Here is a 17,597-nt window from a genome sequence, read left to right on the forward strand (position 1 = left end):
AATGATTCAAATAGCAAGTTCTGTATCATTTCAAATTCTTTATTATACATCATGGTTGCACAATTTGAGGCTGGTTAAATACAATTGGTTTTCAAAATTTCTTTGAATATTCCCTAATTACTACATGCAAGTGACCATGAAAATATTTGGCATTTTTAAATTTTGAAACTCTGAACAGGCACTTACATGAAGGAAAACATTACCATTCACAGAGAGCCACATTTAAAATAGATGCTCCAGCACATGGTACATGGAACCTTTTGCCAGTAAAGAAGTTGGTTACTGACCATTTTATCAACAAAGTGCCACAGTAGTAAACAGGTTTAAAGAAATGTAATTTAGGTTACTTAGCTTACTCATAAGGTAAGGTTAACTGACAAGACTTGCACTGAAGTGTATAAAAAAATATTGGTACAAAAACCAGTGAACCCTATGTGAAAGTAGTTTCACACAGCAGGCTTCATTTAGTTCCTACACCCCACATTTAGTGTATCTGAGCTCAGGACCCCATGCATATGAACAGATGACTGAAACCTTCTTTTTGGAGACTTTGAACTAATGACTTGAATTAGTGTTAACAAAATTTAAACAGAGTGGGTGAAGTTTAAATCTGAGCTTGAACTAGCCAAAGTTCCAGCTTACCGAATATGAAATTGTCCAGATCTAGATAACTACATGCTTCACAGGTCCTCCTGAGTTCCCTATCCTCAAATTTTCCCCTAGCAAGGGAAGAGAATATTTGTGAAGGCAAGAATATTCTATTTGTATATATGTGGTAAAAAGATGCCTTAAATTAAAAAAAAAATTCAAAGTATTTACGGAAAAATTATATAGTTCTAACAAACTTTAAAATGCCAACATAGAGTCAACTCAACATTGCAGAAAACATACAGTGGTAGCTGCTGGATGACAGAGGCAAAATAGTTACTTAATATGGCAAAAAGGAAGAGAAAGAGAAAGAAAGAACAAGGAAAGAAAAGAAAGCGAAAGGAAGAAGGAAGGGAGGAAGGCAGGGGGAGGGGGATGGGGGGGAGAGAAATAGGAAGAAAGGGAGGAAGGGCAGATGGTAAAGAAAGGGAAGAGGGAAGGAAGGAAGGAAGGAAGGAAGGAAGGAAGGGAAGGAAGGAAGGAAGGAAGGAGGAAGGAAGGAAGGGGGGAAGGGGAAGGGAAGGAAGGGTAGGGGAAGGAAGGAAGGAGGCAGGCAAGCAGGTTTCGGGGAGATGCCACATAATCTCTTGGGAAATAAGTTTAACATTCACACCACAGAAGGCTTCAAAGAGGATTCAATTCAGGAAGCCATGGAATAGTAGACTAAGAAGCACCTATGGTGAAACACTCCATATGTCTTTCCCAAACACACATGTAGAAACATAAATGTAGTTCTCAAAAATACTGAGACACCATGTTTTAAATCTTTGCAGGATGTAAGGTCCACTCAATTTTTCTATTTTTATTTGAACACAAAATATTTAATTTTTTGCATGTAGAGAATAAGAGGTAATTATTAGCATGAAAAAGGAGAAAGTATTTATAATCAACATTACGAAGAAAGCAAATTACAAATACCAGCCTACTCACATGAAAATCTTTAATGTTTTATGTTGATGCATATCTGAGTGCTTATCATCAAATCAAAGTGTGCAGTAAAAAAAAAAAGAAAAAGAAAAGAAAAAAAATGGCAGCTTAAGAAAGTTCCAGTGTTTCAAAGAAAGCGTTTTTTTTAATGTATATACATGAAGAAAATTTAGTTGTATCATAAAATAAATGCAGCACTGTAAGATAAAGGAAGACTATTATAAATGGAGTTTTGGCCTTTTCCCCCCTACAAGCTGCAACCATCTTTAACCTGCTGAACGTAACCTCAATGGATATAGGAGTTTTTTGTTTTTCTTTTTTTCTCCTATTCAGTTCACATTTCAGGCTGTTCAGCAGATGCCTGGGAGTCTGGTGATTCAAATCGCTGGTGAAAGTTTGTTCTCTGTTTCCTCAATTTTTCAGGAGCTTTTCTCCATAAAATGATCTCCTAGTAAAACAAATGCAAGACATTGACAAATTAATATTCTCATATTATGCCTTAAGTTTTCACGATGGAAATAATGCCATTTCAATATTTACTATAACAAAATTAATTTTTCTCCCAACAAAAGCTGTTCTCTTTGTTGAGTGACCTACTTTCTTCCAATTCTAATCTTGGATCACCCCTTCTGCCAATCCTCCCCCCCCCCCCGTCAGCACCTATGCACACCACCCCCCCCCCAATCCAGAGCACCACAGCACAAAGTTCCAGCTATTACCGCTTTAAATAATTCCTAAAATCTACCCTTTGGTTTGCTATCACTTGCCTTTTCCAAGTTCAAACCCTGTCACTTCAACCTTAGACACTTAAAAGAGCTTCTGGGTAGATGGCTCTGCCTCCAGTGCCTGAGGCCCCTTTCTAGCCCATCCTTCCAATCACGACTAGATTCGTCTAAAACACTGCTTGGATTGCACTTCAGGAGTTCTCAGCACCTCTAGGATAAATCTCCAACCAGCATTCAAGGTCCTTCTTAACCTTTATCCAACCTTTGCCAACATCACTCCCCCCACCAGCCAAAATGAGTTAACTCTCTGCTCCCAATGCACTCCAAATAAACCTGCCCTAGGGGCGCCTGGGTGGCGCAGTCGGTTAGGCGTCCGACTTCAGCCAGGTCACGATCTCACGGTCCGTGAGTTCGAGCCCCGCGTCAGGCTCTGGGCTGATGGCTCGGAGCCTGGAGCCTGTTTCTGATTCTGTGTCTCCCTCTCTCTCTGCCCCTCCCCCGTTCATGCTCTGTCTCTGTATGTCCCAAAAATAAATAAAAACGTTGAAAAAAAATTAAAAAAAAAATAATAAACCTGCCCTACAACTTCTATATGTTTTTCAAATACTCATTCCTCTGCCTATTTAATCTTACCCTAACCAATACATCCTGAGTCTCTTTTAAATTCCTAAAATTCAAAAAAATCCTATAATCATTTGCTTCATAAAGTCATGACAGGCTGTTTATGTTGGTTACCAAACATCCAAGTGAATGCCCAAGGGAAGCAAGGTACTTATTCCATAGGGCTACACATGCAACATTTTGGAAACTGTAAAGTTTATATAATCCATCTTGAGTTACAAATTACCTATGTTTAATTATACAGCATTACGGCAGTATCAATGCAAAAGTTTTTCTCTCTTCTAAATTATTGTCAAACTATTATTAAGTTTTTTGTTAGTTAATTTAGGGGATATCTAGGTGGCTCAGTCAGTTAAAAGCTGACTCTTGGTTTCGTTTCAGGTCATAATCTCACAGTTTCTTGAGTTCAAGCCCCACATCGGGCTCTGCATTGACAGTGTGGAGCCTGCTTGGGATTCTCTCTCTGTCCCTCCCCTGCTCATGCTGTCTCTGCCTCTCAAAATAAATAAGTAAATAAACTATAAAAAAAATTTTAATTAACTTATATAATTTTTCTTTTTCTGCACATATGCAATGTGAGGACCTTGAAGACAAAGTATGTTTATAAAAAGTAGTTTTTGTATTCTTCACGATACTCAGCACAGAATGATTTCCTTTTTAAGTTTATTTCCTTTGAGAGAGAACGCGCATGTGCACACATGTTCAAGGTAGGGAAGGGCAGAGAGAGAGGGAGACAGAATCCCAAGCAGGCTCCATGCTGTCAGTGCAGAGCCCAACTCAGAGCTTGATCCCAAAAACTGTGAGACTACGACCTCAGCTGAAATCAAGAGTCAGAGGCTTAACCGACTGACCCACCCAGGCGCCCCAGCACAGAATAATTTCTAATTTAGTTTTGAATGCTCAACTGACACTCAAGTATTTATTAATCTCATTCAGAATACAAAAGACCATTCCAATCACAATCTTCACTGAAAATTCACCAAAGGCTTGCAATTGATCTTCAAATGAGAACAAGTTTTATGATAAACATTATATATAAAAAAAATTATTAGATTTGGGTCATCTCAAGTACATTTACAACAAAATGGAAACCCAGAATCCATCAAGTTAATGCAATCATTCAAAGTGATAATGGAAATCTACATTTTTTGATAAAGGAAAGATATTCAAGACACTATTCAGTGAAAAAGCAAATTAAAGAACAACACACATAATATGGTCTAAATACACATATACAAATTTGTCTGGAAAACTTTGTTGACCTTTACTTCATTCTGTTCTTTACTGCCTGACTTTTTTTAACAAACAATAGGTATTATTTTTATAAAAAAATACAAAACCTTGGGAATGCAAGCTTGTGCAGCCACTCTGGAAAACAGTATGGAGGTTCCTCAAAAAACTAAAAATAGAACTACCCTACGACCAGCAATTGCACTACTAGGCATTTATCCATGGGATACAGGCGTGTTGTTTCGAAGGGACACAGGTACCCATGTTTATAGCAATAGCCAAAGTATGGAAAGAGCCCAAATGTCCATCGATGGATGAATGGATAAAGAAGATGTGGTATATATATATATATTACCACATAGATATATATATATATATATATATATATATATACCACATATATATATATATTATATACCACATATATAGTATATATATATATACCACATATATAATATATATATATATATACATACACACCCATATAATATATACATACACACAATGGAGTATTACTTGGCAATCAAAAAGAATGAAAATCTTGCCATTTGCAACTATGTGGATGGAACTGGAGGGTATTATGCTAAGTGAAATTAGTCAGAGAAAGACAAAAATCCAAGGTCCAGATGAACATAAGGGAAGGGAAACAAAACATAAAACAGGGAGGGGGACAAACAGAAGAGACCCATAAATATGGAGAACAAACTGAGGGTTACAGGAGGGATTCTGGGAGGGGGGAAGGGCTAAATGGGCAAGAGGCACTAAGGAATCTACTCCTGAAATCAGTGTTGCACTATATGCTAACTAATTTGGATATAAATTTTAAAAAATAAAAAATAAAACAAGTTAAAACAAAAAAAATACAAACTTCCAAGAGAAAAATAAAAACGCTGCCAAATGATAGCCCATTCTGGTGTTCTGCAGAATGACAGGGAACAAATCTATCCCAACACTATTCCACTCACACTCGCTTCCTAGCATATTCATAGAAACCCCCACTTGCTCAGTACTATAAAGCGTAGAAAAGTGAGTACTTTCCAGGTGTTTCTAGAACTGCCATAGAACAAACATCAGCCTGGGTTGTGCCATACCTGCTGCTTGAAATACCTTCTGTCTTCCTCATCAACAAGGACTAGATTCAGAAGTATCTTACTGAAAATTTTTGTTCACATCTCTCATTGTTGGAGTTGGGTCATATCCCGCTAAAAATAATCTTATTGGAATTGATTCACCTGAAAGAAAAGCAATTTCCATTTAATTCTAAAGAAGCATTATAAAGAAGACACTAACACTTTAGCTCTTCATGAGACGCAGCATAACAGAAAACTTTAAACCAGGGTTTCTCAGACTTAGCACTACTGACATTTTGGGCCCGATTATTCCCTGTTGTGGGTGAGGTCCTGCGCACCGTAGGAATTTTAAGCATCATCCCTGGCCTCCACTCACTAGATGTCAGCAGCACTCCCCAAGTGTGGCAACCAAAAATAACTCCGGACAACAGCAAATGTCCTGGGGGGGGGGGGGGGGGGAGCAAAACTATGCAAGATGAGAACCACTGCCCTGCAGTTGGAATACTGGATTCAGATCCCAGTTCTACAACCTACTGGCTGTGGGACGTTGGCCAAGTCACTTAACCATTCTGTTTCAAGTTCCTCATCTGTGAAATGTACAATACCAGTAATACCCATCTTGTAGAGACTTTGTAAGGACCATATGAGTTAATATATGTAAAAAGCTTAGAATGGTGCCAACAGATATGTCCTATTTTAGTAGTTTTGTTATTCTTTCATGAAGTTTACCATAATTTCTAACCACGTGTATAATTTCTTTAATACGAATTAACTAATTCATCCAAAACAACAAATGCGTTCAGAATGAGGATTGGTCATTCATTACCAAAAAGACTACTATTCGGATTCTCAAAGTTTCTCCTTTCCTAAGGGTAACTATTTGCATATTCTGTTAAGTCCTTTTATGTAATACTTTTCTTGTGCACATCTATTTCCTGAAAGATATATGACCTATTACTTTACATAAAAATTTGTGGCTGCTGAAATTTTACAAAATAATGTTGCATCACAGAAGTGCACACACACAGGTCTTGAAGCTAGAAAGGCCTGGGCTCTAACTCCAACTCTGCAATAATTAGCTATTGAAGGAAACCAAATTATTGCACCACAAAATCTACCTCTTGGACATAAAATTATTTTGAACTGCAGGCAATTAGGAAGCAGCAAAAAGCAGAAAAGGCTCCCCATTTTCTGCCTAAAGGCAGGATATAAATTGTCCTTTTAATGAAGACAGAGTCTTACCAGCCCAAGGATGGCTGATAAAGAATCACAAACAAACCTTACTCCATTAGTTTCCTCCCATATATTTACCTTCCCACAGTCTACCCTAACTTTGGAAGCCTAAAACTGCTCTGCTTTCCTTTGTCTGGTCATCTCTCCAAATTTATTGTTCTTTTGAAGGTGTTATATAAGCTGAAATTTTAAGCTACTGGTTTTTTTTAAGTTTTTTTCAGTGTTTATTTTTGAAAGAGAGAGAGAAAGAATGCAAGCAGGGGAGGGGCAGAGAGACACACACAGAATCCGAAGCAGGCTCCAGGCTCTGAGCTGTCAGCACAGAGCCCCATGCAGGGATCACGAACTCACGAACCATGAGATCATGACCTGAGCCAAAGTTGGACGCTTAACTGACTGAGCCACCCAGGCGCCCTGCCAGTGTTTTGAGCTATTTGTGTTGAGGTTTCTCCTTTATGATGTCCACTGCATCCATTAGTAAATTAGTTATTTATCTGTCTCTCTGCTAAAGGGTCCCAGCTGAAAATCTAAGATGGGTAGAGGTAAAGTTCTGCTTCCCCTACACTATATCACCTTTAACAAGTTTTTTAAAGCTCTTTGCATCTCAGCTTCATCTGTGGAATAAGGAATACCATCACCTAACTTAAAGGAAACATTATACCATCACCTAACTTAAAGGAAACATTAGAGCACCTCAGAGTATAATGCCTCATCTACAGTTGGCACTCAGTAAATGAAAGCTACTTTTTTTAAGTAATTACTAACAGAGTGAGAAAAAAACAAAGACATAAATTTAAAATGATAAATCCTGGGGCGCCTGCCTGGCTCGGTTGGTGGAGCATGCTACTCTTGATCTTGGGGCTGGTAAGTAAGTTCAAGCCCCATGTTGGGTGTAGAGATTACTTTAAAAAATAAAAAATCTTAAAAAAATAAAATGATAAATACTGGCTTCATTATCTTGGATACTGAAGATAATAATGGAACTGCTAGTTTCTTGGATACTATAAGGACTACAAAATCCACAGAAAACCCCACAGAAATTAATGCTCAGCTATACTGTAACTTGTATTTAATGAGTAAAAAAAAAAGACAAACTACTCTAACAGAATACAATCAAAATATTACAAATTCAGAACTAGAGAATATATAAATGTCTCTTCTAAATACTAAATTTAAACTTAGTAAAAAAAATCAACCTTATTTCGGACCAGGAAATATCATTACAGTCATTCAGTATCTATACAAAGATGACCTTAAAAACAGTATTTTAAGAATCGTTTTAAAAATTCACAAATACTTCTATACTAAAAATTTTCAAACTAAATACTTTCAAACTAAACTTCCATGAACACATCTGCACTACCTATCACAAAAAGTAGTACATGGAAAGTATGTTATCTTACCTTTTACTGGTGCACCATCCATTATTTCGTATTTAGCAATTGTTTCTGTTTCTGTGGTGGTACTGGGTCCTAGCACAATAATGTAAATGACATTATGTTAACTATTTCCAGAATATAATTTCCAGCCTTATAACTTCGTATTTTCCAGCTACATTATTAATTTATCTTCCCATTTTGTGAAAATGTTATTCATTCTTTTCTATTTCTCCATGTACATTTATTTAATCTACTTATCACTCAACTGAATGATTCACTCCCTTCTTCCCAAACACATAGTTCAGAAAGAATATTCTTCAGAGTTCCTTCAATCATTTCTAGTATCTACCAAAATAGAAACTAACAATGCACATCAGAAATAACCACTGACATGTTAGTTTTCTCTGCAACATCCAAATTGTTTTCTTTCATAACACAGAGAAAACATCAAACTGAGTACCTGATTGACATAGTTCTTTTAAATTTGGGTATTTATCTTCTAAGAGATTATTTGATCCCAGAGATTTTTAAAAAGTCAAGATCGGGGCGCCTGGGTGGCGCAGTCGGTTAAGCGTCCGACTTCAGCCAGGTCACGATCTCACGGTCCGTGAGTTCGAGCCCCGCGTCAGGCTCTGGGCTGATGGCTCGGAGCCTGGAGCCTGTTTCCGATTCTGTGTCTCCCTCTCTCTCTGCCTCTCCCCTGTTCATGCTCTGTCTCTCTCTGTCCCAAAAATAAATAAAAAACGTTGAAAAAAAAATTAAAAAAAAAAAAATAAATAAATAAATTAAAAAAAATAAAATCAAAAGTCAAGATACGGCAAGTGAAAAAAGTATACGAAAGCATATATTAATGATCCCATTGTTCTAAAATACCCACAATATGCAGGCTACATCTTCTGAATAATGAGTACAGATTATTTTCTATTTAAACTTTTATAGAATCAGACAATTTTTATAACCAGAAAAAGTATTTAAATAATTTCTTTGTAAACAAAAGGGAACCCAACACTTTATTTTAATATCTTTAAATCACTTAAACTTTTATTAGTAGGTGAAAATGGAGATTAAGATATCACAGATGTTTCTAATTATGACTACAATTATAAATTCTTAAAAAGTGTCGCCTAGGGGCACCTGGGTGGCTCAGGTGATTAAGCATCCGACTCTGGATTTCAGCTCAGGTCATGATCTCACGGTTCTGGGAATCGAGCCCCATGTCAGGCTCTGCGCTGACAGCACAGAGCCTGCTTGGGGTTCTCTCTTTCTCCCTCTCTCTGCCCCTCCCCTTCCTGCATGCTCTCTCTCTCAAAATGAATAAATAAACTTACAAAACAAAGTGCTGCCTAAAATTATTTTCAGCAAAAATCCAACAAAGGAGACAAATCTATACACTAATTAAAATTAAAAAGCAGTTATAAATAATTCTGGGGCAACTGGTCAGCCATCTGGAAAAAACTAAAGTTGGATCCATACCTCATATCTTAATCAAGACAAATTCCAAAGAAATTAAAAATTTAAACAAAATCCCCAGACTATATTATTTTAGGAGAATCAAACACAGAAAATTATTTTCAGAACCTCAGTGTGAAAAAGGCCTTTCTGTGGCATAAAACCTAGAGTCTATAAAAGGAAAAACTGGTAAATCTGACTACACAAACATCAAAAATTTCTACATGGCAAAAACCATCATAAGCAAGACAAACTGGGAAAAGTTTTGCTGCTTTTAATACAGAAAAAAAAAAAAAGCTGATTTCCCTAATATATACAGAGTTTCTACAAATCCGTAAGAGACTAATAATAATACAGATGGTGCAAAGGATATGGATAGGCAGTGTATACAGAAAAGTATATGAGAAAACTAAAACTACAATGGGGAACCTTCTTCCCCTACCCATTATGTCAGCTAAAAATTTTACAATGTTGTGTTGGTAAGAACAGGAGGAAAGAGGCACTTTTCTACATCCTTGCTGGAATGTAGAACCCCTAAAGAAGACAAACTGATAATATGTATCAAAATCACAAATGAATATACCCTCTGAAATAACAATTCAACTTTTAAGATTTTTATCTTGCACACACACTTGCACACATGTAAAATGACATTATTAAGTGAAGGAAATGACTGGAAACAACCTGTAGCAAACCAATTAAGTTCTACATATCCATAGAAAGAATACTATAAAAAAGATGAGGAAATATTCTATCCAGTGATATGGAGAGATCTCTAAAATATACTGCTAGGCGAAAAAGCAAAGCATGTATTGTACATAAACATTAACTAAAAGCAGGGGGAGGGTATAATATAGAGGCACTTATTGTATATGTATAAATATCTAGAAGCATTTTAAAACTTATATGACCTATGAGCTGAAGTACACAGACACTTTTTACTGTATAGTAAAACTTTTTACACTTTATTTTGAAACGTGTGAATTTATAACCTACTAATTTTGGATGCTTTTTACAATATTTATAAAATTAATTTCTAAAAGGCATGATTATTAAACAATACTAAATATCAAAATTTGTATCCAATGTGTATATTTACTATGTTTTAAACAATATTTTAAGATTTTTAAATTTCAACCAAAACAGGAATTTAATTCAAATATTTTTTTTGACTTACCAATTCCGTGATCTCTTTTTGATCAGTTGCAACTCCATATGTTGGATTTTTATTCTTACTAATAAAAAGTAAATTTTCCCAACAATCACATCCTTTAAATGATACCTTTGGGGAAAGAATATACCTCATTTACTAAATATCAGTTTAAAAAACAAACAAAAAGAATGAAATATGTCCTGAAAGGCTTTAGCAGACATCTTTAGGATAGTAACTATTTAAGAATACCATTTTGGGGGCACCTGGGTGGCTCAGTCAGTTGAGTGTCCAATTTCAGCTCCATGAGTTCAAGCCCCACGTCGGGCTGTGTGCTGACAGCTCGGAGCCTGGAGCCTGCTTCAGATTCTGTGTCTCCCCCTTTCTCTGCCCCCGCCATGCTCATGCACTCTCTCTCTCTCTCTCTCAAAAGTAAAAAAAAAATAAAAAATTTTTTTAAAAAATTAAAAAAAAAAGAATACCATTTTGACTCTTCATATTATTTAATGTTCCTTTTTTACAAAAAAGTATTTATTATTTTACTATAAAATTAGGAATCGGGGTGCCTCGGTGGCTCAGTCGGTTAAGTGTCTGATTTCGGCTCAGGTCACGATCTCACAGTTCATGAGTTCAAGCCCCGCGTCAGGCTCTGTGCTGACAGCTCAGAGCCTGGAGCCTGCTTCAGATTCTGTGATTCCTTCTCTCTCTGCCCTTCCCTGACTGACGCTCTGTGTCTCAAAAATAAACGTTAAAAACAAAAACAAAACAAACAAAAAAACAGGAATCAGGCTTTTACTTGACTATCAATATACCTCAAAGGAAGAATTAGCCTGATTAACTGCAGGTCCTTTACTTAGAGCTTAGTTTCCAAAGAACTTAAGCGCAAAAAATTAAAATTTTCATGCTTGCAATATTTATTTGGTGCATCATGATGTTTCTGGACATCAAAACTCTGCACAAGAGTTTAGTGTCCTTACTCTAAGTGCTAGAATAGCACAGTTAACAAAGCACTTGGCCATAAAGAGACTCCACAGGTTGAGTCTGCTGCTGTGATATCTAGTCATCAAAGACCTTTCCCAAGTATTCTGAAATAATGTGGTAATAAACCTAGAAATTACTACAATACCCAGAGGGCTTTTTAACCTTCTCCCAGGTTTGGATCTCAAAATAATTTCCCAGGAATTGATCAACGTAATTATGTCAGGCTGAAGGGAGGCTTCCAGTGACAAGCTTTTAGGTCCTAAACAATTTGATAATTTTATTAATAATATGATTTGAGACCCTGAAGGCATGTCTATATCACATTTTTAGTGATATACACTGGCGAGTGACAAGTAATAAAAGTCATTTAACAGAGGAGTACACAGGAAGGGGATAAAAGCATATATCCATTTCTTCAACAAATAAATTTTAGTGGAAAAAAAAACAAATTAAAAGACATTTAAGAGTCAAACTACCAAATGAAATGTGTTTGGATACACTGGATTTGAACAAATCTTGTGTGGATACTGATTTGAACAAACCATGTGGGGGAAAAAGATATTTTATGAGACAATCAGGGAAATGTGAACACTGACTGGATATAGTATGGGTATTAGGAAACTATTAATATTTTTAGATATAACAGTATTACCGTTCTATTAAAAATGATACACAATTTTTATGGATGAAATTCCATGTCTGGAACTGGCTTCAATATAATCTATAAGGAGTGTGAGGGCTGGATACAGATAAAACAGACCTGACCATGTGTTCATAACTACTGGAGCTGGGCAATGGGTACCTGAGGATTCACTACAGTGTCCATATACTCTGGTCTATACTTAAATTATTCCATATTAGTTTAAAAAGACATTAAACAATAAACAAAACAGAAGCCCATTTCTGTAAAAATGCAACATTATATAAACGTGATATATACCTTCCCCTCCCCCATGGAAAGGTACACAAGAGAATATTAAATGTGATTAAGTGGGAAAAATAATAGGAGCTCCTGGGTGGCACAGTTGATTAAGCGTCCAACTCTTGATGTCAGCTCAGGTCATGATCTCACAGTTCGTGAGTTCAAGCCCCGCATCAAGCTCTGAGCTGATGGTACAGAGCTTGCTTGGGATTCTGTCTCTCCTTCTCTTCTGCCCCTCCCCAACTTGTGCTCACTCTCGCATGTGTTCTCTTTTAGTTTTAAAAAGATAACTAGGCTAAAGTTATATCAGCCCAGTAAGGTAAATTTTTACAGACATAAGGTATTAGTTGCCCTCTGAGATGGTAAGATCCTCTACAAAAATTGACCGGGGCACCTGGGTGGCTCAGTCAGTTGAGGATCCGACTGTTGATTTCAGCTCACATCAAGATCCCAGGGTCATGGGACTGAGCCCTGCATCAGGCTCCGCACTGAGTGTGGAATCTGCTTGAGATTCTCTCTCTCTCCTTCTGCCCCCGCCTCCCCAACTTGTGCTCTCTCTCTTTCTCAAAAAACAAAAAACAGAAAACAGCAGAGACCTATTAGGAATAGAATACAAAAGACACCTGCACTGAGTTAGAAGACGCCAAAAGTTTCTTTCTGTTCAGAGATTCTACTGGGCTGTTAACATCCGATTAATGTCAATTCTATCCTTACCCTGACCAATTTACAAAGACCTGAAAGGCTTGTTAATTTTCCCTGAACATTTAAGTTATCTGTTGTTAAAGGTACTTACTTTGATTTATTATATTCAAATTCTATGTGTAGACAATCTTCAATGCCCACTTCCATCTTAATAGAGTTGTTAACATCAGGATATGTGGCAAGCTGGTGAACAATAAGATCATATTCTTTTACCAAGTCTGTGAGTCTTCTTACTATTGTCACTTTAAGAAAATACCTATGAAGTTAAAGGAGAGGGTAAGTTAAATCTCCTACCATAAATTTCAGTGTCTTCAATAAGCAAACATTAACTGCAACTCAGCTTTCCTCCTTGCTGATCCTTTGGGATCAACTTACTTCATTTACGAATTCGAATTTTTAAATGCCCCCATCAAAAAAATACAAAGAACAATTTTAAGAATAGTGTACATACTTTTTTACACGCATTTGAAGTGCTATGGTCACACCTACTTGGGGAAATCTCTCTTTAGCACTTCTTAACCATACACTAAATGGGGTTTGTTGGGAAACTAATGGATTTTGAGGTAATTCTGTTTACCAGACAAAGAAAGTACCTAGGGGATGATTCATACAAAAGAAGTATATGACTAAACCAAACTTCTCGTGATGGGGTTCTCTAAATCTATGATAGAAGACTATTGTTACCTCAGATGAGCATTAGCTAGACAAAACAAAATATTTGGCAGAATTCCTAAAAATCTAAAGCCTTTCAGTCCAGAATTGTAATTAGAAGTTCTAATGAGACATTCAACAGTAGCCATTACTTTCTGTTTTTGACACTATCTACAGTTGCTAATACGCACTCATACCTCAAGCGGACATTGGCACCGATGTAAGATTCATATGGCTTTTCAACTTGCATAAATTCAAAATCATAACTTCTGCTCTGAGTCAATTCTCCAGGCAAGGCTAGTTCTTTCACTAGGTTTACAAATTCGTGAGTATTACTCTTGTCATTGAAAAGTTCTAAGAAATTTGAAAAAGCAAAAACGACCAATTACATTTAATATCTGTTTCATTAAAACTCAAACTTCTACCTCCAAAGCAAATCATTTTTACCAAAATAATTAGTGGGATTTGTCTCTAATACACTAGAGCTATGATATAAATTCCATTATTCCCTTCATTATGCTCCACACTAGGCATAAAAAATTCAAGCATCACAGCACAATGAAAATTTCTATTATTATAACGTATTCATCCCTTTAATGTAGAGTTGCCCAATCTGAAGCTGTTTAATAGACACATTTCCAGCAATTATTTGAACCTCCTCCCCTCAAGGCAGAAAGCATTTATTGTTTTGCTTTAGTTAGGCAAATATATTACCTTGATAAAACTGTAATATACAAATACAAAAAACTTTTCAACTATCAGTGAATTACTAAAATTTGCCCCCTCAAATATAATCTCATCTGGAATAGATACAGAAACAAGTATCTACCCATTCCAATTTTGACACTTTAAAAAATGTATAGAAAACTTAGAAAGCTAGATTTAAAACCCAGCTATGTATACTGTATTAGAAAGACCCATTTTCTTTTCTCTTTTCTGAATCTGTAGTAGCAAAAGATTTATAGAGTTTAACTCCTACTAAATCAAGAATGCCTCTGAAATACATATACGGAAATATTTATGGAAGCTGATCTAAGTCAAGAAGAAATTACATCCCTCCTTTTCACATGGAATCTTCTGACAGGTGAGTCTGGCTACAGGCACACATTAGGTTAGGAAGACAAATGGCATGGGTAATTAGAAAGTGAAGGATGAAAGTGACACTGGAAATTGTAAAGCTGGTGAAAGATGTAGGCAGATGGAAATTTCAGTGAGTCAACTAATTTTACTTGAATTATTTCTCAAGGCTGGTAGCTCACCTAACTCCTTTCATTTTTAGTAACTAAGTTTAATAACAAATAAAGGCAGGTTGAGTCAAGTATCATTTAATACAACACAAAGAAACCTGCTTTAATGTTTACAAAATAAATCCTCTTTTATTATGCAAAATCAATTCCTTCCTTCCACAAAGCTAAGCTCTAATTCACATATGTAAGTGCCAAATCCAACCCTTTTCAAACTCAGTTATCATTAAAAAAAAAAAAAAAAAAGTAATACTATTTTAAAACTCACCAATTTGACCTACAAATTCAATTCTAATTCCTTGGTGCTCTAGCCTCTTTCCAGGTTGCTTAAAGGCTAGGTTTACCTGCCAAAACATGAAATTATAAAAGATGTTAACAATCCTTTGAGTGGGCCTACTAATAGATTCCTTCCAGATGAATGCAATATATAAGCCTTTCAGGTATTCATTTCTGAAGTTTGAGATACCACCACATACCTAGATCATGATGACTTTATAGCAGTAGAGAAGGTATAACTTATACAATCACTTATACATAAATTTAAAAGCACCTGCTTTGTTAGGAAGGAATCCTTTATAAGCTGGAGAACTATACTCAAATCAAAAAAAGGGAAAAGTTTCAACTATTCAAATGCGTTTTCCAGTCAAATAGTTAAACAATTCTACACAATAGCATTTTAATGTAAGGTAATCACTAATTCCAAGAATTTACTTAAAAAGATCATTTTCAGCTCTTAGTAACCAAAAATATATTGTTATAATTCCTAACCTTAAAAGCCATGTTTATTGCCCCTGAATCTGCTACTCACCCTAAAAACAGAATTTCTAAAGGTTTAAATTTTGAGTATGATTTATCTCACATATTTTTTAAGTAAAATATATAATCTTTAAATTCCTAAATTCACATCTGCCAAATGGAAAACTTAATTTTATAAATTTTTAATTTGAATTGACAAAATATCCGTAAAGTACATACATATTAAGAAAAATTTTTCCAAACATTAAAGGATTAGCTAACATATAAAAAAGCATACTTCCAGATGTATTCTTTACTATAAAAAATATTAACATGACTCAAAAAAGCATTTTTAATAATGCTTCTCGAAAGATAACAGTAATCAAGGGTCAATAAAAGCAGAGGTCCAATTACTTCTGTTTGAAAACTATATTAACTAAAATATTCATTTTTCTATATCTTCCATATCTGTAACCAGAGTGAGTTAGTTACTTGCCTTCCAAATTAATATCTCAGAGAAAGAATAAACAAATTGTGGTACATCATATGATGGAATATTATTAAAGTTTAAAAATAATAAGATCAAAGAATTTTTAATGATGTGGGAAGATGTGCATGGTATGTTACATGAAGGAAGCATGGTCAAATTGTATACAAACATAATGCCAATTGTATTTTTTAAACTACACAAAAGAAATACTCTTAACAACAGTTACTTCTGGAATGTATGAGTAATTTTGTTTTCTTTGTAGTTTTCAAGATTTCTTTTGTTGCTCTTTTACAATAGGCAAATAACACCTTCAAAGTCAGAAACATACTTCTTGAAGGAAAAAAAATTAGTACTTAGAGGCTCCACATACACTAACAAGTTGAATTTTAGGTTTGAACCACAAATAAAACAAGAATAAAACTAGCATAAAACAAGCATACTCCCAGCTGTTTCACAAGCCAAGCAGGAATTAGAGCTATTCTCTAATTTATACTAATAAAACACGTAAGAAGAACATACTTTTTAAAATGTCTATTTGGCAACAGGTTTTGGGAATGTCTTCATTTGAACATGGCTGTGTCTGGTATTTTTTAAATGTACAGACCTTCAAAAAACATTCTGAAACCCTATTATTAAGGTAGAAATGCAAAGTTACTTCATTTTCCTACCAAATTACCTAAACTCTGAAATTGTCCTTGGTCTCCTACTGATGTCAAAAACAGTTGTTTTTTAAGCCTAATACAAAATATTCTGGAATCTAAAGGATCCCAGAGTTAGAAAACATAATTAAGCATATTTAAAAGCTGTTCTAAAAGGGAGCATAGAAACATAAATTAAACTAGGATAGTGAGGGGCGCCTGGGTGGCGCAGTCGGTTAAGCGTCCGACTTCAGCCAGGTCACGATCTCGCGGTCCGTGAGTTCGAGCCCCGTGTCAGGCTCTGGGCTGATGGCTCAGAGCCTGGAGCCTGCTTCCAATTCTGTGTCTCCCTCTCTCTCTGCCCCTTGCCCGTTCATGCTCTGTCTCTCCCTGTCCCAAAAATAAATAAACGTTGAAAAAAAAAAAAAATTTTAAACTAGGATAGTGAACTGGGTTAAAAAGTTTTAATACTGTTACAATTTTGTAACTTTTATTACAATTTCAAATTTACAAAATAGTTTTAATAACAGCACAAGGAAATTCCATATAATCTTTATTCAAATTCATCATGTTTATATTCTGTCCCATATGCTTTACCACCTTTTCTCTCTCTATATATGTGCACGCATAGATACACAACTTTTTTTCAGTTAAGATACTCTGGAAGCATCATGCTCCTCTATAATCTCTTACATAATCACAGTGCAATTATCAAAATCAGGAAAGTTAAAACTCCACAGTTTATATTCGAATTCCAACAACTGTCCTAATAATGTACTTTATACCCTTTTCTCCTTCTGTC

General features: G+C 35.6%; 1 protein-coding gene across 1 annotated transcript in view; it reads right to left on the reverse strand.

The window, feature by feature from the left end:
* Positions 1-1,405: 1,405 nt before the first annotated feature.
* Positions 1,406-17,597, reverse strand: part of VPS26A (VPS26, retromer complex component A) — a 32,642-nt gene continuing 16,450 nt past the window's right edge. The window contains 8 exon segments of the mRNA XM_030334716.1: positions 1,406-2,023; positions 5,243-5,303; positions 5,305-5,383; positions 7,858-7,941; positions 10,473-10,564; positions 13,129-13,293; positions 13,886-14,042; positions 15,201-15,276. Coding sequence (XP_030190576.1) covers positions 1,910-2,023; positions 5,243-5,303; positions 5,305-5,383; positions 7,858-7,941; positions 10,473-10,564; positions 13,129-13,293; positions 13,886-14,042; positions 15,201-15,276 — 828 coding nt within the window. The 3' untranslated portion in view covers positions 1,406-1,909.

This window comes from Lynx canadensis, chromosome D2 (assembly GCF_007474595.2).
Source record: "Lynx canadensis isolate LIC74 chromosome D2, mLynCan4.pri.v2, whole genome shotgun sequence".
NCBI classification, from domain to species: domain Eukaryota; kingdom Metazoa; phylum Chordata; class Mammalia; order Carnivora; family Felidae; genus Lynx; species Lynx canadensis.